A 23,269-nucleotide genomic window follows, 5' to 3' on the forward strand; every position below is an offset into this window, starting at 1 on the left:
CTCACTTGTACTGAATGAATCTTTCACATCCAGATGAGCGACTCATGATTGTTTTTAAGTTAAGTGTTTTACGGCGCTTGCAACACATTTAGGTCATATCAGCGCCAGTAAAAAGGAAGAAAATGGGACAGTAAACAGTTCTAGAATGAGAATTAAAACACCAAGAAAATGCAAGACCAACCCACAATAATCCATTTCTAGCTTTTTGTCACTTTAATCCCATTTTGTCAATGGTAACGAACATACCGAAACAAAGCGAAAACAACTCAGGAAATAACATGTCACAAGATTTATTATAACAAAATGACACGCTCTTTCACTCTCAATCACTAAAACTTACATACCCACACTATTGAAAACATCAGTTATATAAAATAAATCATTTCAACATACCAATAACATATCTAGATAACTCCATTTTGTTAATTTTAAAAATGTAAACATTATATTGAAACATGACCTAGAAAATTCAGAGTATACATCGTGTTAATATGCCCCATGATTCATTGTAAAAAGTAAAATTGATTTCGCTCTCTCAAAAATTCTCACACTCACAATTTGTAAAATTTAACCAAAAATATTGAAAATATTACCGGTAAAGAATATGATATACAAAATTAAAAATAAAATAAATAATGTCAATAATTTCATTTTGTCAAATTGTAATGTAAACATTATATTGAAACATTAAAAAATGTAAAGTATACTTCATGTTTTGTTTTAAAGGGTTTTACGGGACTTGCGACACATTTAGGTCATTTCAGCGCCAGTAAAAAGGAAGAAAATGAGATAGTAAAAAGTAAGGCACCCAAGAAAAGGTAAAACAAAGGGGAATTGGTTCAAGTAGGAAACAAATGTAGATTCCAAGAGCACACTATCGAAGCCTTAGTTTGAGATCACCTAAAAGTCTCATCCATACCAAAGCACAACTGCCCACTGTTTGTCTTTAAGGGTTTTACGGCGCTTGCAACACTTCAGGTTCCATCAGCGCCAGTAAAAAGGAAGAAAATGGGATAGTAGAAAGTTCTAGAATTACAATTAAAGCACCCAAGAGAAAGGAAGACAAAGGGGAACTGCGAACAAATAGGGATGAGACGTAGATTCCAATAGCATACCACCAATGTACTTTGGGATCACCTATAAGTCTCACCCAGACACAAGTACACGATCCAACAAAGAGGAATACACTCAAATGCTTACAGTTCATTATACATTAAAAATAACATAGATGATTTACAAGGGAAAAAATGTCATCTCCCAAAATAATAACTATGCATTTGACTGTTTCCCTCTCAGTAAGGCCAACCGGCCGGGGCCAGGACAAAACTAAGAAATATCATTCCAATACAAAGACAGAAAGCAAGTTGGAAAACAGATATAAGAGGATAGAAGACACAGTAAGTACCTCCCTGCCAACTATGGGAGGTCAGGAACCCCACCCAGTACTGCGAGGGATACACTCAAATGTTTACAAATCATGTATAATACGTAAACAAAACATAATACAGTGCATAACAGAGAGGTGATTTATAAGGAAAACAATATCATCTCCCAAAACTAACTAGGTATAGACTTGACTGTTTCCCTAGCAGCCAGGGCCAGGACAGAAGACACAGTAAGAGCCTCCCTGCCCACTATGGGAGGTCAGGAACCCCAAAATTAAATTGATTTCTCTCTCTCTCAAAAACCCTCACATTCACAATTTATAAAACTGAATATCAAAAGTATGGAAAACATTAACTGTACAGAAAAATTATACCAAAAAAAAACAACAAAAACAAAGGGAAAATATGTACATCAGCATATCTAACAAGTCAGAGTCCAGTTCATAATACAGGCCTGTAAATCATCTTTCCCAAAATTGTCTGAAAATTTATTTTAAAAATTTGTGACCTCAACAGACATTGATAATAGCAGGACATGTCAAACATCGTGTATCAATCTAATATGATTTTAAAAGATATTGTTAGCACTCACAAATCAAGTAGTCTGGCAGAGCATAAAAGGAGAGGATAGTTGTCTTATCTGCCTTTTTAGTGATCAAAACTAATATTAAAAGTGTTTTTAGCTCCCTGATGGCCACGGTACACAGCCAGCAAGCAGCGAACGAAATAAAAAAAACCCAAAAAACAGAGAGAGAAAGATAGATAGCTGTGGCTATGTGGTCTTGTTGTATGACACTCGCTTTCGGATTGGAAAGTCCTGGGTCCGAGCATCGCGCTCGGCGCATAGTTGAGTCCTTGGAAAAGGCTCTTTACTCACATTCTCTCACCATACTCAGGTGTAAAATGAGGACCTGGCTGTTAACAGCGCTGTATTTGTCCGAAAAATTGTAATATCGCCTAAACTAACAGGCGTCATGCCATGTTCCGTCCTACATGATAAATGTTGCTGTTGACCAGGGACCCCTTGTAAAACTCTTTGAGCACATTTAGTGGATATTGCGCTATATAAAAGCTCAATTAAAAAAAATATATAAAAAAATAGCTTCAGCACACTGGCTATATGCTTCAATATTGTTATCCACAAACTTACGTTCGCCGTAATTTTTAATTCTAATTTGGACGACTGTTTCCAATAATGTCTTTAAATTTATCTAGGTCTAACATTATGTCCTCTGAAGTAGAGAATAATGGATTATCTGATTTCAGGCAACTGCCTGAGGATTTACAGACCCGCAATAGGTACTTACAATTTATTTAAATACATTTCAAATAATTCATTCCTCCTCTCCTCACTGTCCGCAATCCTTTTAAGCTGCGCAACCATCTTCCTGTTATGTTTTTTAATAGTGTGTAAGGCAGTTGAGGCCGCAGAGGATTGCACTGGTCCTTTCTTTTGGCCAGCTGATGGTGAGGAGGAGAGAGAACTGGAACTCTTATGAGTCGATGTAGAGACACCTGCAGTGATTACACAGGGGGGGTACACAACAGGGTCTTTAGTAAACAGGCGATCCATCTCCTCGAGATGGATCCAAGCCGTACGCCCCTGTCCAGTAGAATTGTGACTATCCACAATTTTCTTATACCTGAAATGAAATAAAATTTATAAAGTATAAAAGGGGACATTAAATGCTTCAATAAAATTGGTGTACTGTGATTCAGCCCTGGACCAACAAAACAACCCAAATTAGGTAGGAGGGAAAAAGCCAAGCAACACCCAGCTTCCTCCTGCTCCATAGATATCAGTGCAATGAAATACATTTTAAACTTAAATGCAGAAAATTTAACACTGCTTGTATCAATATATCATTAAAGTTAATGTCCCCCTCCTTTATACGGTGGAACCAATGTCAGGCATGCCAATCCTCAATTTTAAATTTCAGGAACAATATGCCACGCAATAGTAATGCCTTAAAAGACAAACATCTGATATCAAGAGAAAAGTATGGTTACTCACTGGTCTAAAAATAAAATATTACCTGAATAACTCCACGACTGGTGAGAATAAATGACCTCAAAAAAAAAAAAGAAAAAAAAAAACAAAACAAAAAAAAAAAAAAAAAAAGACATTTTTCTCCAACCATTGTTACAGACAATTGCCTAACAATTTCCAAATCATACAGTTGATGCTGATGATACAGTGTGGAGGTTGTAATAATGGGGAATGTACTAGGAACCAATCGAGATGGACACCCGTGGAGATTATACCCAAGATAATTAATTTTAAGATTAAAAAAAAAAAAAAAAATTGTCAATGTTCCAGCGCTCTCTTTGGTAGTTGCTGTGCATTGCCACAAAGGAAATTTTTGCAGCGAAAAAATAGCGGCAGCCTCAAAATACCATTGACATGTATCCAAGAAACCATACAGAGAGATGAAAAGATATTCCATTACAATCGTGCCCAGCACAACAGCAGTGGACGGTCTACCGTCAAACCACTTCATGGACTTGCTGTACATGCAAACGATGGCAACAGTCAAGGCACACACGCCTTTTCCCATCACTGAAATACCCCTTCTTTGACAATGGAATGGGCATTGAGGCTGATCACATAAAATTGATCAAGACCATCGCCACTGTCTATACCAAGATGCAACTGCTGAAGGCCACCAAACTGTTCCATCAGAGGAAAATATTTACTGTTGGGCCAGACATCAAAGAGGATGAAAACAAAACCAATGAATAGCAACCATGATCATAAATGCTATTGGACACAAATATCATTGATAAGCGTGCATATTATTCGTAATGAACATTATACATGTAATTGTAATCGTTTTCTGGAAATATATAAATATATATATTGTTTCCCAGTGTCTTTGTTTACTTTAGCTATAATTGAGAGAGAGAGAGAGGGGAGGGAGGAAGAAGAAGAGAGAGATAGACGGGGAGAGGAGGTGAGTGAGCGAGAGAAAGAAGGAATAAAAAGAGAGAGAGAAGGGGAAGGTGGTAGAAAATAAAAGAAAGAGAGAGGGGAGGAGAGGGAGACAGAGAAAGAAAGAATGTAGAAAAAAAAAAAAAAAAAAAAAGAAAGAAAGAAAGAAAAGAAAGATAGAAAGTATATAGAAAGAGAGAGAGCATTAGGTCTAGTACTAATTGATCCAGTGTTGATCGCAGCACTTAGGTCCAGCAGTAGTATTGCACAGTCTTTTTTGTCAAGTTGGTCGACAATGACATTGTGGTCACGCAAAAGTTCTGCTCTGAAAAACAAATATTTTCAACATCATAGTATTAATTGGAAACAGGGCATTGTTCTTATGTTATTTCTTTCCCATCCAATTTAAGATAATGTAAGATCAGCAAAACAATCTCATAACTTTGTGTTAATATACTATTCAAGTAACCCAAGACTTTTAAATATTAAGCCTTCAAAATATTGCTAATGACTGACTACTACAGACTGACTGTGGGGCTTCAGCAAGTTCCATCATTTTTAGTGGTTTAATCATCTTTTTATGAATGTGTCAACTGCTTATGTGATTGTGATGTCTAAGTAAGCCAGGAGAAAAAAACAATATTTCTCTCGTATTTGTGAACAAATAATAAATTCTAAGGTCACAGGGCTTTCGGATCGACTGCCGGTTGTGATTTCAAATAAAATTAGCTATTTTACTTGAAGAATGACAGTGTAACAGAAACATGTTTTACTCTAAGAGTCTTAGACATCATGGTGACATTTGAAGCAGTCCTTTCATGTATTTGAAGCCAAAGTGGTTCGTTCATCATTGTAGACAGAGAATACGAAAAGTAAGCTATTCATGGAGTGAGACTTTGTCCCAGACTATCAAGTCTCGGACTACGTGTGCGAAGTCTAAGACTACAGAGATCAAACTATTTTTAACTGGGAATTCCCCGGAAACGTACCACAAAACGTCATAGAAATGTGTAAACTTTCCAGCTGCACATCCGAGGAGCACAGACATATCTACTTCTTATTCGTGTTTGTTTGGATCGTTTTTTTCCCCCACAAAAAAAAATAATGTGAGACAAGTTTAGGGGTGTAAATATTGTTTGAGAATGCTTGTGTGTAATGTTTTCAGTAAATATATGTAACGACGGCACTTAAATGCTTCCCCATGGTGTAGCGTTGGTGGGGGCTACCTGAAGCCTGGGGTCCTGAAAGTACTAACGTAAGAGTGATGATGGAGAGGCATCGGTAGGAACAATACAGACAACGGGTGTTTCAGGTACAAACCCTTCGTCAGCACAACAACAAACAAATAAAACGAAATAGTAGTAGTAGTGATAGTGGTTGTAGCAGTGTAGACCTGTAATAAATGAGCCCTATAAAAATTGACAAACTCTTCGTAATTCGTCATAGTGGAAAAATCCAAAGAATCGAAATGAATAGTAAACAGCAAGCTCGCTTGAGCAAAGCAACAGCAGATGAAATAGTGAAATTTATCGCTCAGCGGCTCAGCTAAAATAGGCTACAATGACAGGTTTGGAAAGTGAAAAAATAATTTCACAAAGGCTGTGTGAAAATATACTGGGATGTGTTCAGACACGGCAATTCTAAAAAGCGTCGCTTAGCCTTGGCAATATATTCATCGTTAATATAACGGCCCATGCGCTATGCGTAGCGCTGTGGAACATTCCTAATTACTTTGCGGTCATCCGACTACGATTCCTGAATTCTTTCTTTCCTGTGAAGGAACTAATCAGACATACAATCTGCATACCTGCCAACTCATAGTGAAAGAAATAGGATGCGTCTTCAAAAAGAAATAGGGGTAAGCAATGTCAAGAGGAAAAAAATACGGTGTGCTCCACTGATATTTAAAATAAAAAAATTTTTTTTCCCCCAATTAATTAAAAAATCAGGGTTTCCCAAAATTCAGCGGGTGAGGTAAAATCAAGAAAAAAATCGGGGTAAATCCGATTTTATCGGGGTGTTTGGCAGGTATGAAACTGTATTGACCTCTTCACAGCTTTATTATACCCCGGATCCATGATGAGGACACAGCCTGGGAAATCTAGATCTGGAAAATCTTTACCCCGGAATATCCATGAAAAGTGGAATGACAAATGAAAACATTAAAAATGAACAAATGAAATGCAACAGGCCATGTAAATAATTAAAATACTTTACCTGGCCTTAAGGCTCCTCCACTTTTTGTCCACCTCTAAGTAGGAGAACTGGGCCCCCCCAGTGGCATTTAAACGTTCAGAAATAATCCGCCATACATCTTTCTTTTTAACTAAATTATTAGTTAACATATGCCGATGTTCCTCAAATAAAGCAATTAAGAGGCGCACTCTGGTGACACTCCAACCTGGAACAAAAAAGGATGCCAAGATTAGGAAAAACATTTGCAATTGACACTGGAGTCTTATTAACATTATTAACACTAACCTTCATTATTATCATCATCATGGTTATTTTCATAGCAACCATTGGGAGGTATCATCAGTATAAAATTAACAAGAGAAATAATTTTTAAAATGGACTAATCTCAATTTCTCTTTACTTCACAATGCATGGACGTAGCAGTAACATTAAAGAAATAGGGAGGGAGGGAAAAGGGAAACCCCAAAAAATAATTTAGCCACAATTGGGGAAAATTGAAAATTTTGCGGCCACGATGACAAGTCTTACACCATTATCCACTCCCTAATTTGTCAAATAGATAATGAATGTGCTACCATATGCACTGGCTTACTTTTGTTTCCATTTGGCAATGGAGGGGAATCCGGATCACAATCAGCAACTGTAAGAGAGAGACATGGACATTAAGTAGTAACAAATGGAAGGACAAAAAACAAAAACAAAACAGGTCGTTGAATTGTAAAATTAACAAGTACATATCAACACTTTATATAACCTAAACTCCCTCATGACATAACACATGCAAAATACCCTAAATTATCAAGAAAAATACACCAAAAGTTGCCATTTAATAACCACCTGAAGGTTAATTGTATCAACACACTACAGTGCAAGCCCTTGACAACCGATTAATATATATGGTTATTCCAGGGTTTTCAAGATGATGGGAAAAAGGGGTGTGATGAGACAGTGAATACATAAGTGTGATGCACGGACTAGTGCCTTAAAGCAAACGCATCCCAACAGGCCTGTAAATTGTCTGAAAATTTATTTCAACCATCCACGACCTCAGTAGAAATTGGTAAAAGTATGTTGGATGTACCATCTAATATGTTTTAAAAAAATAAAAATGTCAGTTGTCTTACTTGTCTCTTGTTTCTAGTGATTTAGATTTTTAAAAAAAGGCATAAGTAATAAGCCAGACCTGCCAATCAGGTAATAAAAACTCAGCATGAAAATGTGAAATAGTCAGTATCGGAAAAAAAAAAATAAAAAAAGTATAACGTAACATACCAGTGACTCTCACTGCCCCTCCCATCAATAGACCGGTAAGTGAGCAGTAGAAAAATTGACTGAAAACACCGCAGACATGGTTTTAAAAATAAATGAATGAAGTATAAAAAAGGAAATATAAGAGACAATGCATTTCTATTACTAAAGTGTGCCTTGTAGGAGTAGAAGAAATGCCAAATAAGCAAGGCATTTATATGGTGACTTTTAAAAAAAGGGTCATTCCAGCTATAGTATTAGTAAAGACTTAAGCTTTCCAACTGATTAAGTACAAGCACTCCTAAAATCATACCATAACGTAAAAAATCCATACTTTAAAACTAACCGAAACAGCAAATTATATTTACAGCAATGACCAATTCAACTAATTCCTCACATCTTTATCAATGCGACAGCTCAAACTTCAAACCACAAACCCTTACATTGTGCGTGAGAGCATATTTCAACATTCTAAGACCATTGAGAAAATTTATCGGCAGTCCCGTGGCCTTGTGCACAATCCAAAGATGAGGAAAACGAAGGAATTGAAGTTTAACAATGACAGTGAACAGCACGAATGCAAGAGTGAGACACTGGCAGAAACTGATGGGCATTGGAATTAATCAATTATCACATTTTTTCTTATTAGGTACCCAATCAGTGAAGAAACGGTTAACCAGTTTGTCTACAAAAGGAGCCAATCAAGATAGTTCTAGTTGCACTTGTATAAGTTTCTATTTAAGAAAAAGGCCATATACCGTACTTCCAGCATTTGCATTTTACTTTTTTCAACAATTTTACTCTCCACCATGCAAATGTGGTCAATTTTGGAATAGCGAACAGTGAAATTCATCACTCAGTGACAGTTAAAGTTGACTAACTTTGGCAGGCCTGTAAATGATTGGTGAAAAAATTGTCTGAACTTTTTGAACACGCAAAAATAGACACAACAGGACAAAAATATGGACACAACACAGATATGACACGTCAATTGACTAGTCAAATTAGGTCACTTTCCCTACTTATTTATAACGATGTCCTTATTTTACGGTACCAAAAAAAATCCCAATTATTTGAGGGCACAGGTCTGAGCTAGTCGTAAAATGAAAGGAAGAGAACAATTCCAACCTTTTTGAAGGATGTGTATCTCATGCTTAAAACAGGAACCTGCGTATCTTCGCTCCTGTTTGTGTTTACGCCGATTCTTTCGTTTACTTGGATTAATTCTTATAGAAGAAGACGACGACGACGAAGAAGAAGAGATGGTGGTGCGGTGGTGTGAGAGCTTTCGAAGAAGAATATATATTTCGAAGAAAATAATTATTTCGCATTATTTTTTATTCCGTCTCACATCTGGAAGGAACCAAAGAAATATAGAGACAGAAATAAGAACCAGAGATATGCATGTGTGTCGGTAGCAAAATAGAGAGAGACCCTCCGGTCCGACACACTTCTGTGCGTGCGTTATTTACTGACTAGGTGTGTGTGTGTGTGTGAAGACGACTCGCGCGAACTTTGCGACCCACTCTCGCTGGCTGTGGTACAATAGCCAGGCAATGAATACATACACGTCTAGCGGAGCGTGTGGGTGACATGATAATATTATAACTGATAAACGACAAATTTTGTTTGGTCTTTGATGCGACCAGGGCTGGCGGAGTCTAGTTATTTTTAAACCGACTCCGACTCCTCAAGCATAGTATTAATAGGTAATAATATGCAACCAACACTCGCAGCTACTTTTAGCTTTTCCCCAGTATATGTATTATAACAATACAAGCCGATTCATATTTGATATTGTATCATTAAAATTCTATAGGCCTGGATACTATCTATATCTAGTATCTAAAATATTACACATTGAATGATATAAAAATGCAATGTCTGAAAGTGGTAAGGAGTCTGAGTCGGGACTTCTAAAGCCGACTCCGACTCCAACCACAAACAACCGACTTCGACTCGCCAGCCCTGGTTGCGACAAATGTTATATTTGTTATGTTTTTTCTTTTAAGTCGGTATTTAAAACGGAATAAAATCTATTATTTTCGAGGAACGAAATAAAACTTTTATTTTCTTTTTTTTATTGGTTCTGTTCTTTGACGTTACGAATTTTATTTTTACTATTATTTTAAAGAAATATATATTAGCACTGAACAGCAAAATTGTACTGTCAGAAATCCGACAATAGACGGAAGATTTACAGGCCTGTAGTCAAATCCTGTCACTTTCTCCAACTCATTTATGATGAGGTCATTTTATGGTACCAAAAAAAAATAAATCCCAATTATTTGAGAGAGTACACACATTTCTGGGCCCAGGTCCGAGCTAGTTGTATGAAAGAAAGAGAACAATTCCTACCATTTAGAAAGATGTGCATCTAGTGCTAGACATGAGAAGCTGCTTTATCTTCGCTCCTGCATGTTTGTGTATAATTTCTCAGCCGATTCTTTCGTTTATTTGGATTAATTCAAGAAGAAGAAAAGGAGGAGGTGGTGCAGTCGTATGTGAAGGAGGAAAGAGAAAAATTAAAGAATAGCCTACCACTGCTGAGACCTTCCTAGGAAAAATAATTATTTTTTTCCGGTTGACATTTAGACTGAACCAAAGAGACCATTGGGAGGAGAAATGAGAGATGGAGAAATGCATGTGTGTCTGTAACAAAATAGAGAGAAACGATCCGTCACACGCTGTGCGCGCTAGTTGTAAGCAGGCAGTGAATACATCCACGGCTAGCAGAGCGTGTAGGTGGCACGATAATATAGCTGACAGATGGTCCTATTTGCTTTGTCTTTGGTGGAACAAATAAAGTTTCTTTTTCTAAGTCGGCGTTCGCAGCGGAAAAAATCTTTTCTTTCGAGGAACGAAATAAAACTTTTATTTTCAGAATATATAGAGCAAAATCGTAGTTGGAAATCTGACAATAGTCGGAAGATTTACAGGCCTGCTTTGAGATCATGACTGATTGGAAAGCAAAAGAATACTTTCACAAAAGCTGTACAAAAATACACAGGTTCACATAAGACAATTCTAAAAAATATTCACCTAACCGTAGCAACATATCCACTGTATAGACAACCCATAGGCTATGCGCGACACTCTGGAATATTCCCAATTAGTTATGTTAATTATTTCTTCCCTTTTTAAAATATTTGAATGGGACTGATATCACATGATTGACTAAAAATTTACAAGAATACATCAAATCGTTATGACAAGGCACAGTTTCCTCAAACCATTTTGCACACCCGAGGAGTTTGAGGAAACTGTACTGGAGTGTATGTCCTTTAGGAACAAAATTTTCGTTTTCCAAATCCCAACTTAATACCGCTTTAAGGCGAGGGGTCACACAAACACACACACACATATATATATATATATATAAAAAACTTGAATGTTAAAGGTCTCTGCTGAACCTGAGTGAGGTAGACTGAATTTGCTGTTCTAAAATGGAGCATATGCATTACTGTATTCATTACCCGTTTCCAGCAACTGTTCACTTCCGGAGGGTTCTGGCTCTGGTACTGTGGACGATAGAGTAAATTTATTTATACCTTTCTGTCCATAGCAAAATTGAAACAAATTTATTTTGTATTTAAGGATTTTACGACAGAACACATAAAGGTCATATCAGCGCCAGTAAAAAGTAAGAAAATGGGAACATAAGTTTGAGAATTACAATTAAAGCACCCAAGAATAGGGAAGACAAAAGGGGAATTGGTTCAAATAGGAAACAGATGTAGACTCCAAGAGCACACAATCAAAGTACTTAGTTTGAGATCACCTATCTCATCCAGACACAAGCACAGGTCCCACTCAAATGTTTACAAATCATAATACGATGCACAACAGAGAGATGATTTACAAGGAAAAAAATTTCATCTCCCAAAATTAACTACACATTGGACTGTTTCCCTCTCAGCCAGGGCCAGGACAAAACCAAGCAATCTTATTCCAAGACAAAGACAGAAAGCAAGTTGGAAAACATATAGGGGGATAGAAGACAACAAAGACAAAAGATGCGTTTACACTGGGGAAATAATGTTTTTTTTAACGGGTTTTACAGTTCTTGTGACACATTTAGGTCATTTCAGTGCCAGGAAAAGGAATAAAATGGGATAGTAAAAAGATCCTAGATTTACAACTTCAAAGCAAACAAGAAAGAGTAAGACAAAGGGGAAGGATTGCAACAGGAAACAGATTAGAGCACACTATCTATCCGTGTAATTAGTTTGAGGTCACCTTAAAGTAGGTACGGAAAACCCAAATTTAGATTATATAATTGTCCTTAAGTTGCATTCAATAGGTATAACATTTTGTCCTGATTAAAATGGTATAAAAATTATTAAAATTGGTTAAAAATGTTAAAAGATATGTCATTTCTAAATTTGTAGAAAATCGCCCAAATTTGGCTGCTTTGAAAGCAACGTTTTGTCCGTTTTCAAAATGCCGCATTTTCATAAATATTCAAGCCAGACCTCTGTAACTTTCTAACAATACACATCTTTTTATAAACAATATGTGTATTTTTTTCCTGAGCTCAACTCTAAGTAAAATAGAAATAATTTGCTCCCAAAGTATCTGACAAAGCCAAAATTGTCAATTTCAACGCGAAGTTACGAAATAGCGATATTTTTGTGCCCCTTGCCTGAGCCGGGGTACGAGTGAAGTGAATACGGCAAATGTTGCAGTTGTAGTTTTGTTTTCAGTTGGCTGGTGAACGCAAAGCTATAAATCTTGCTTTCGTATACATCATTTTAAAGCTGAGATTTTAAACTCTTTTGATACCAGAATCGTCCAAATTTTCAAATCAATTTAAAGTTTTTAATTCAGACTTAAATCATAAAAATGCGAATCTGGTATCGAATGAAAGCTTGTTCAATTTTCTTTCCGATGCAGCCATTGACGTTACTATTAATAGCGCTGACGCGACCAGCCGGGCGGAGAGAAAAGACGACGGTCAGTTATGGTGTTCGAGTAGCGGAGCGCCGTTCCAAAATCAGAGTTTACTCCTCTTCTTCAACTCTAAGCCATGAAATAACAGCAAATCCTATGAAAAAAGCATAAACATTTTTAAAAAGATGAAGATTTAAGATTTAATTTGATACCAAACACGTTTTATTTGACGGACTGAAAATGAGAAAAAGAGAGTGACGATTTGAGTTGAAATGCTCGGTTTGCCAATAAAGCCATGACTCGATAAGAGCGTTTGCAGTACCTACTTAAAGTTCCATCAAGACACATTGAGCCCCACTAAGAGGAATACACGCAAATGTTTACAAACCGATATATATATATTAGACCTGCATGTGAGTCCTGACCAAATTGTCTGAACTTTTTCACACATATCGCATTACCGGATCTTTTATTTTGTAACTCAGCACTTATATACATTTTCTTTTGGATTGTCCTACAGAATATATTTATTTTAAAATGTTAAAAAGTACCAAAAATTTATAGGGAGAAGGGACAGCATGGAGGTAGAGTGGTAGTTTGATATTTTATCAAAAATAAAAACTAATAATTTTTTTTTTACATAGACAGATAGGCCTTTAAAAAACATTTAATAAGATACCTTACTTTTGGATCTAGGATAAACGGTTCCAAAGTTATGATGATTTTACTACTCTAAATTTACTCTTACAAAAAGCTCAAAATTGATTGAGAATTCCTCCCACTGGACAGCCTCTCGATAAGGTGAATACTGATTAAAACGGGATTTAAGCATAGAAAAAAAAAGGGTTGGTCACTTGTCAACATTAAACATACTGTACTGTCTTCAATCTTTATGAAATTTGATATAGACATAGACAAATGAATCATCTAGATGCCTTCACTTTTATTTTTTTGCTATCTCAATTTTGAAAAAGATTTCAAAAGTTTTAAAATGACATTTTAATCAAATTATAATTTTGGATACAATATGTCGTCAACATTGATTTCTATCACATCAAAAGAAATCTTGATCTCTGCCCTTTAAAATGATACCAGAGCCGTTCATATACTGTGAAAAATAATGCAACGGCAACAGTGATTATGTGAAATTGTGTTATTCAAATTTTAACCCAAAGTTGCGCTTCACTTGTCCAATGGCTAATCGGCACCTGTCTACCTACAGACTGGAATCAGTTTCAGTTAGGGCTAGGGTTGAGTGAGTTCCTTGTGCCGACGAACGGTCAAAGAATTGTTCAGGCATGATAACAAAAAAATAATGTAAAATATATAACGACAAATCCAGAAAGTTTATTGATAGAGCGAATAAAATTGAAATGTAGCAACGTTCAATTGAAAAACAAAAGTTATTTGAATGCAATACCGAAAGTATGAAAACGAAAGTTAACGAACTGCGCAAGCTCGATTATACCGACACACTTCTCGTTTTTCAGACAGTGAAGAGTTGCGGTCAAACCAGAGACTAGCGAAGTTTCCCGATAATTACCAAACGAGCGCTTGAGAGTGCCGACAATATTGACGTCACTCGCAATCAGATTACTTTAGCAATAAAAAAAAGTGATCCGGGAGATCGCAACGACCGTGATTGTCGACACACATGCAGGTCTAATATATGATTGAGGAAAAAAATGTTTAGTTCACTGGCTCCACTTAGAAAATCCAATGCCCCTAAAAAAGAAAAATCGTCCCACTACCCCTGAACATCTTTCTCGCAGCCCACCTGAAAAATTATGACTATAACGTCGGGAAGCAGGGTGGAGTCCATTCGGGGATGCAGCAAGTTCCAATGAAGAAGAAGAAAAAAAAAAAAAAGAAATCACTCACAACTGAAATTATCTAACATTTGATTGCTTCTGAGGAGCACTGAAATCACTGTTCTATGCAGAGCATATGCAATGGTGTATTATTCATTACCTGCTTCTGATGACTGCTGCGTCTCTGTCTGTCTGTCCGAGGGTTGTGCCACTGTATTTGTGAATGATAGAGTAAATTTGTGATTACAACATTTCCACCCTTAGCAAAAATAAAACAACAAATATAATTCACTTTCACGAATATGATGCATGTAAAAAGAAAAAAAGGAAAAAAAGAAGACAAAATTGCTCTATTCTAAAAACAAGATATGAGGGAGTTTGTCTCTCGTCTAAAGTACAATCACGTAATGCAGAATCAGACCTGTAAATCGTGTTTTCTAAAATTGTCTGAAAATTTATCTTAATCATCGGCGACCTCAACAGAAATTGATAATAGTATGACATGTCAAAACATTATGTTAGATGTATCAATCTAATATGCCTTTAAAAGAATATTGTTAGTACTCACAAACCAAGTAGGCTGTCTGAGCATAAAGGGAGGGAATAGTTGTTTTACTTTTGCTTCTTTAGTGATAAAAACGTTCAGTAAGGATAAGTGTTCTTAGAATGGAGCCACAATTACCACTACTTTTCAAAGTACAATCTAGTGGACAACCAAAAATTATTAGGAAATTTTAAACCTTTACCAATCAATCAAGGTTTGCTCTACAAACACAAAAATTGAAAAAATAAATTTAACAAACATCTAAGAAAAGATCCACGATTAAAATAATATAAAGTGAAACTACCCTGAGGAACTTCCAATGTCGCTTCCGCGATCTACAAATGTTTCAGGCATGTTGCTGAATTGATTATTTTTTGAAATTGTATTTCTTCTATGTCTTAAGGAGAAAGCGACTCAATGATCTCTTTCTTGCAGGTGAAGTAAAGGAATTCAGATGGCAGCAAAACAAAACTCAACCAAAGACATCCATTTGGGTGCCGAAACGAATATTCGCTGTTACATAAAATCTTGCTGGCAATGTTCAGATGAATAATTATAAATTACAAAGGAATATTGATGTCGAGAAATGTAAGTTGGAGAAACTACAAAGACATGGCAAAATGTCAAATTGGTACGTGAAGACATGAAGATAAGATACACTGCCAATGCATGTGAGCTACCAACCTCAGAACCAACAGGGTGAAGCAAGCGAGAGGAGGACTGGGAATCTTCTTGATTGCCACGGTGCGCAGCGAAGTGGAGAGAGAGAGAGAGAGAGACGGCTGCGTTACACAAATAACTATAGTACTGGCTATATGCTGCAGTATTGTCACCGACAGTTTTATATGTGTCCCGTGATTCAAATATGTTCCATATGCATGGGACCATTATCAATTAAGATGAAGTGATTGACTATAAGGGTGCCAAAGTAGTCTTCTGTTGAAGCCACCAACAATTTAGATATGAAGCTGGTAACATTAATTTATACCAACCGATAATTCTTTTGTAACAGTTAAAGTGGCAACTGGCGGAGTCATCAAAGAGTAATCTTGTTGCATACAGCAGCCAGTACTTTGAAAAATAAAAATAAATTAGAAACTGTAATGACCATTTACTATACGATCGCATTACCATAGATGTGTATTAAGAATTTCAAGTTGGCACCCCTACAACTTTCACTCGTAATATTATTCTCAATGAGCAGTATATGCTCCAACTGTTATTTTATACTATATTATTAAATTACCCATTTATCCACTGATAATTCGTTTATTCACAGGTAAGTAAATGTACAGATAAGATCCAAGTCTACCTGATACTGATTACACATCAATTTCATCAGTATACTTTTACGATGTTTAATCAGGATTATAATAATTAGATGTCACAACAGCTAAACATCATATCTTAACAAATTATCAGTCAGCTTTACCCATCTTGTCCTAAAGTTTAGGCCTCAAAGAATAAGAATTGTCAAATTTGGCCACCAAAACATCTCTATCTCCGATGATATCCAAAAATTTGACCTCAATCTCATACTAAGGAATCATGATAAATACACAATCATTATATAGTAACAAATCATTCATTCATACTCCTTACCAGTCTGGACACCCTCACACACAACAATATACTGGGGTTCTGCGGATGAGAGGATTGCAATAATAATTAGTCTGCATTGCGAATAAAATTAAAACTTTCTATTTATTATTCGGAGGCAGAAGAGGACAAAATATTTAAAACACTGTTCAAATTTGTTTTACAGCACTCTCTTTAGTCCCTCCGCAGTTTCATTGAATTGTTAAAATACTGATAGTCTTATTCAATTGATGGGATGTGATGCCAGTAAGGCACACTTACGACTTTTGTTTGACACAGCTGAACATGCTTTCATGGTCCAGTCCTCACGTTAAACCACAGATTTTCTGATCAAAGTATGGATTAGCTTGACTATAGACATATACTGTTTACATAGCTCACCCGAATATCACCAGGACAAATTTCAACAACAGCCCCACCATGTCGACCACGCTGTTTCAAAAAGGAGCTGATGTGGCACCAAGCACTCTCTGAAAAAGGAAAAAGAAATATTCTTTAAAACGATAAATGATAAGGCCAAGAAATTTTGTTATCTAGACACTACCCCTATTCTTGTCTACCAAGACATGGAGCCACTTTGGTTTTTGATAAAAAATTCTAATTCTTTTCAGTTCATCGAACACCTTAAAGTGAAGAAGAAATGATTGCAATGGTAATAACTATTTAAATCATTTCAAGCAAGCTACTAAATAAATCAAATATTGAAAAAGATACACAAGTATCACAAAAAAACCCCTTCTTAATGACCTTTCATAGTTGGAGAAAATTTGACAGAAAAAAATATTAGATAAGTGATCCACATTCACTGCAGATAAGAAGATAATAATTAATGGACCTCCAGCTATACGAAGGAAATTAAAATTTTAAAATCAAACAATTCTATCCTAACCCGATCCCGAGGATCAATTGGTATCCCTCGTATGAAGCAACAGGGGGAGAATGGACTGAGATTTAAACACACTTTTTTTTACATGGCAAGAGTTATTTAAGGGTCTGACAGTGAAAGAAAATTTTATTTGAAGCAGTGTTCGCGAGTTGATGTCCCTCACGAGGATGGAAAGTTCTATCATTGCTGTAAATTAATTACTCTAACTCTACATAAGTGTGTTATTTGTTATTAGCATCATTATTATTTGGATATATTATTATTAGGGTAGCGCGAATTGCCAAGGGCCGTGTCAGTCAACTATGCATATGTACTTTTAACTGCCACAGAGTGACGGTAGTGACACAAAGTGGCATTAATATTAGGGAGCGTAATTCGACACCTGAAATTCGGGTGTATTTTGTCACCAGATAATTCGGCACACTGAAAAGTTGAGTCTTAATTTTAGTCTGTTGTTGTTTTCTGTTAATTTCCTCTATAAAAAAAAAACAGAAAAAACTGCGCAAATTTTATCACTCTCGGTTTCTCTCCTAATACACACTCTCTCTGGAATATTCAAAAGCATTGTTGTAAGGCGAATGTTTTGCTTTGGATTTAAAATGTTTTACCATTGCAAAATGAGCTCATCGAGTCGTCCCGCTGTGGACAGCGAAAAGTTGAGTTGTTGGAAAAAGCTCGCATTCTCTCTCCGTACTCAGGTGTAAAACGTGGTGCTCAGAAATTTTCCCCATGACTGTAATGACCTTCATAAATTAACTATTGTGACAACAATGTTTATTTGACAGACAAAAGTAATAATAATATATTAATAATAATTAGAAAAAAAATGAAGAAAATGATAGAATGATAATAATAAGAACAATAATATATTTAAAAAATCAATAAATAAGCTTTAAAATATAAAGGAAAATTTTTTAAAATAATAAAATAGTAGGAAAAAAAAATAGTATTGAAAAAATAAGCTTCCCCATTGGGCTTTGAACCCAAGAACTTCCAATTAAGAGTCAAGCAGCTCAACCACTATGCTCCTCTCAACAAACTAAGCTTTCGTGTCATTAAGATTCCATCCAACAAGTAGCTCACACGACATTCTGTCTATTATTTGTTTAGACAATTTCAGACAACTCATTTAGCCCTACTACCACCATGCTGATAAATTCACACGACAGAAGTCGTTGAGAGTAGCTAATTCTTTTTTTTTGTTTGTTGCTTTAGGTCTCTTCCAACACAATTGAGGTTATATGAGAGACCGCTGAAACAAAAAACAAGCAATCTAACAAAAATAGTACAAATGTAATCAAAATCATAACCTAAACTATAAATAACCAAGAACCAACAGACAGAAGATTTACAGAAAAAAAAATATCCCCTGTCAAAAATACAATCACAAACCTAAGAAGCAGGATAGGCTAGTAAAAAGAAGAAACGACATCACTATCGGATCGTACACCCATGCGAACATCATAGGTATATGATTCAAGGGTGATACCCCCATCCAACCACCCGCATAGCTAATTCTCAAAATGCACATGCGCGACTCGGGTGTCGAATAACTCTGTTAATATTAATAATACTTAATACCCTGGGGATAATCACAGCCTATTAATGGGCTTGACGAACCTGTCTAGACAGCTTTATTTTCATTCAACCCAACCAATTTTAAGGTAATAGTAATACCGCAAACTCGGGGACCCAAATAATTCTGGGGGTTTGGGAGGGGGGAAAACTTTTTTTTTTTAAAGTCTAGTAGGGGTTTTGGGAGGAGAGAGACTTTTTTTTTTTAAAGTCCCCCCCCCCCCTCCCACAAACCCCCCAAAAAAATTTTAAGAAAGTTTCCCCCCTCCCAAAACCCCAAAATTATTTGGGTCCCCGAGTTTGCGGTAGTACCGATTTTAAAACATTGCCACTATGAAAGGTGCGATTGCGGTTTCCTTTTTTTTTTGCCCCGACACTTCGACTTTGAACGTGAAAACAAGATTCGGTTCCGCCGACTCAGCGGCTGCCCTTTTTTTAAACACTTTTAATGGGGAATTCAATCCAATAACATCTCAAAAAACTCAGCTTTTTCCATAGATTCGAGCATTTATTCTTCTCTCTTTACTACCTATACACAAATGGAGCTATTCCTTTCGCTATGTGATGTGTGGTTATAGTTTGAAAATAGACACTTGTAAACAAACTAAAAATCCCATTCACATTGGTTACGGCTAAGGCGAAAGCAAAAGTATTCCGACGAAAATAATAGTGCCAATCAACTAGAGGATGCATTAAACAAGATATAAACAACAACAACAAAATAATACATCAAGCTCACCATTGTTTAGGAGATCAAACTCGGCCTCCGAGCAGGGGAAATTAATTTTTTCCCCTGACTCGAATTTGATACCTACTAATGGCGCCATCTTGAGATTGAAAAGGGCGGGTAGATGTGCCAGGGTTGTGAGCTTATTTTTATAAAACATGCCATACTACTTTTGGAAAAAGGACAAATATTATAGATATCGCTTTCTTTTTTGCAAAAATGCATATATAATATAATAAAAATTCTCATTGTTTGTCATGCGGTCAATACTTTATAATTATCTATCATTTAGGTAAAATTACACTTAATTTTAGCAAAAGACTCCCCAAATACCAAACTATCGAACCCAGTTAAAATCGTTTTTTTTTGCCAAACTGGTAATTCTGCATTGACGCATGCGCACTTTAACCCGCCAAAAAAAGTTGTCTCACTTGTGCTAGCTTGTGCCTCGCTGGGGTGACGCCCCCAGCTGGCTTTTTGTCCCACTATAGCTCGCCTATGAGACAAGCCACTGAGTACAAAAAGACAAAGGCCAAGGGACATTACTCTCGTTTGTTCGTTTTTTAAGTGTGGAAAAAATGGCATCATTTGTTGCTCTGGCCGGCCCGTTCGTTCTCGCCATTTATTAGAGTCTAAACTCTTCGTAATGATAGAATTCCAAGAAATTTGAAGATTTAAGCAGTTGAAATGGAAACCAGTAACAAAAACACGCTTGTCGATGATGATAATGCGTTAACCATAGAAGCTAATGAAGTTGTGAAAGAGATCGCATTTGCCGTTAGTTATGTGGAAATTTCAACCTCCCTTCCAAAGGACACGAACCTTGTTTACATTAATCTGACAACCAAAGAAAATATACAGCTTTGCATTGAACTTTCGTTGCAAGGTTTTCGGGTTTGTAAATCTATTCTTCAATTATTGTTTATGTTATTACATTAGTTTATACTCAGTCCAAGATCCAGCAGATAAAGATGGGGATGCCATGTCTGCTGTGGGTCTGGAGACTGGAGATACGTTATTATATTTAAATTTAAGATTAAGATTAAGAAGAGGCTTGTTGGCAGGTAATAATTAATTTTTTTGAAATGCGGTTTTGTGGTCTTGTAGTAAGAATTTTTTCTTCACACTGATATGGCCATGGTTCGTTTTTATTGAAACCTATTTGAAAAAATGCATGTTGCATCTTGGCACTGATACTGATACTACACAAATTTATTGGGATTTTCACCAGACCATTCAGTTTTTGACTATGACTTGTTTTGCATTTTGTCTGGCAAACTTAGAAAGGGTGTCCGTGAAAAATATATGGGCCATTTGTTTTTGTTGTGTTTTTTGTGTGTTTTTTTTTTTCTATTATACTTAAGACAAATTGAGTAATATCAACAGCCTCACTGAGATGGGGGCAGGGGGGTCCTCGCTTTGCCTTCTAAAAAGTTAAGAAAAGAGTAGACCCACCCACTCTGAATTAATAGAGTAAAAGGGTTCGGACAGTTAAAGAGAGAGGGTATCGGTAAAGAACCTTTTCCAAGGTCTCAGGGCGAGAATGGAACCTAGGTCCCACATGTCTGAAGATGACTGTTATACCACTAGACCACAGAGCTACACAGAAAGACTGATGGAGACAAAAATAATCCTGTTGATATTGTTACTGGCTAAAAAAATAAATAAACTGAAAACAAATTAAGGATCATCAAAAGGATGTAATAAAATTAAAAACAAAAAAATACAAACGTGGGATGGGAGTAAATCGAGGTAGGTTATCTGGTGCAAGGAGAATGCAGTTTTGTTTTAGAATCAGGGTCCTACAGGTTAAAGGTAAGTGTCATACCACTAGACCACAGAGCCAAGTAACAAGAAGGAATAACAGATTGTACTATCCTGTTGATGTTGTCACTGGTTAAGAACATTTAAATTAAGTAGTTCATTTTATGCATTTAAAGTGTGTAGGAGTGAGATGTTTGAAACTTTCAGTTCAGTCGATCACATGACTTAATCACAAGATGTCTTTGTTTAATTATGATTTTTGAAAAACAATAAGGAAGAAGAGCCTTCACTCTTTTATCGTATTTCTTTAAACAACAGCTCTTCCTATTTTTTAATTTTTGAAAATTGAGCTTTTACATAGTGCAATATCGACTAAACATGCTCAAAGCGCTTTACAAGGGGTCCCTGGCCAACAGCAACACTTAACATGTAGGACAGGACATGATTAACAAACATTAGAATTAAGGATATTTTGATTCATATATCAGGCATTTGGACTGCTTTCTGATTTATGTATTATTATTATTCCTCTAGGTTGTCGGAAGTCACTTCGATAAAGTTAACAAACAATCTCCATCACAGTATTATGAGACCATCTATAGTCTACTGGATTCTCAAAGTCCCCAATACCGGAGTACATTCTGTGAGACTTTGTCTAGCAAGCTGTCAAATTTACAAAGTTGTGCTGAGGGTGAAGCTTCTGATGACCAAATGGACACAAAGTGACCAGACCATGCCTTAATTTATATATAGATATTTTTTTTTAATTTTTAAGTTATTATTATTATTATTATTATTATTATTATTATTATCTTTATATTATTATTATTACCTTAATATTATTATTATTATCTTTATATTATTTTATTTATTTATTTATTTATGTTTTTTTTTTTTTGGGGGGGGGGGGGGAGGGGGTGCTCTTATATTGTTTGGTGATAATTTTATTATTTATTCTATAATAACAAATAGTGAATGTGATAATCTGCAATTTTTGGTCATATTTGTGAGGCAGAATCTCTACCTAGATATATTTAGTCTTGAACTTTAAAACTAATCAAGTGATAAATCTTAACATGCAGATTCAGTCTGTATCGATATTATATATACTGATACTGGAACAAAATCAAAATATTTTATTTGTCATTTGTTTGTTTGGGGTTTTATTTCTTGTTTAAAAGAAATATGTTTAATTTTTTTATTTTTTTCTGTCTCTTTTTTTTTTATATTTGAAACCGCACATGATATTTGAATGCAATTGTGCTGTGATTTTTGTTTTGGAACGTATCTTTCATTCAGTTAATAGATTTCCTTATAATCCAGTTTAAGGTTTTTGATGTATATGTTGTTAAAGATTAGTCATGTTATTATTATTATTATTTTTTTTTTTGCTAAAGTACTAACGAATTTGAGATTCTGTGTCATGAGTATATGTGAAATTTTTCTCTTTTTAAAAAAAATATTTAAAACCTGTATAGTATAATTGTGTATAATTATATAAATGCCTTATTTTTTAATCTAATCATCTTAGAGAGTTTTGAATTACTCTCGAAAATTTTCATTTATTTGATTTTTGTTGATTTTGCTTTCATGGAATACATGAACCTCATTAGTTTATAAAAAGACGAAATCAACAACCACATTATTTGTTAAAATCGATTTTCATGCCTTGACTCTTGCTTGATGATGTTAATTGATAATGCAGTAAC

The 23,269-nt window shown here is 35.6% G+C and overlaps 2 protein-coding genes across 2 annotated transcripts; one reads left to right on the top strand and one right to left on the bottom strand.

Annotated features, from left to right (window-relative positions):
* Window positions 1-274: 274 nt before the first annotated feature.
* On the bottom strand, window positions 275-19,973 carry LOC144969357 (uncharacterized). The gene is made up of 8 exons (XM_078908467.1): window positions 19,809-19,973; window positions 16,990-17,078; window positions 16,612-16,650; window positions 14,626-14,676; window positions 11,238-11,282; window positions 7,106-7,153; window positions 6,535-6,718; window positions 275-4,642 (listed from the first exon to the last, which is right to left on the bottom strand). The coding sequence occupies exons 1-7, from the start codon at window positions 19,954-19,956 to the stop codon at window positions 6,689-6,691; spliced, it is 450 nt and encodes a 149-aa protein (XP_078764593.1). The 5' UTR covers window positions 19,957-19,973; the 3' UTR covers window positions 275-4,642; window positions 6,535-6,688.
* Window positions 19,974-20,373: 400 nt separating this feature from the next.
* On the top strand, window positions 20,374-22,300 carry LOC144969661 (GSK3-beta interaction protein-like). The gene is made up of 2 exons (XM_078908803.1): window positions 20,374-20,690; window positions 22,095-22,300. The coding sequence occupies exons 1-2, from the start codon at window positions 20,484-20,486 to the stop codon at window positions 22,284-22,286; spliced, it is 399 nt and encodes a 132-aa protein (XP_078764929.1). The 5' UTR covers window positions 20,374-20,483; the 3' UTR covers window positions 22,287-22,300.
* The last annotated feature ends 969 nt before the right edge of the window (window positions 22,301-23,269 follow it).

Source organism: Berghia stephanieae, chromosome 3 (genome assembly GCF_034508935.2).
Source record: "Berghia stephanieae isolate SIO BIC M18660-M18661 chromosome 3, UCSD_Bste_1.3, whole genome shotgun sequence".
Classification (NCBI taxonomy): domain Eukaryota; kingdom Metazoa; phylum Mollusca; class Gastropoda; order Nudibranchia; family Aeolidiidae; genus Berghia; species Berghia stephanieae.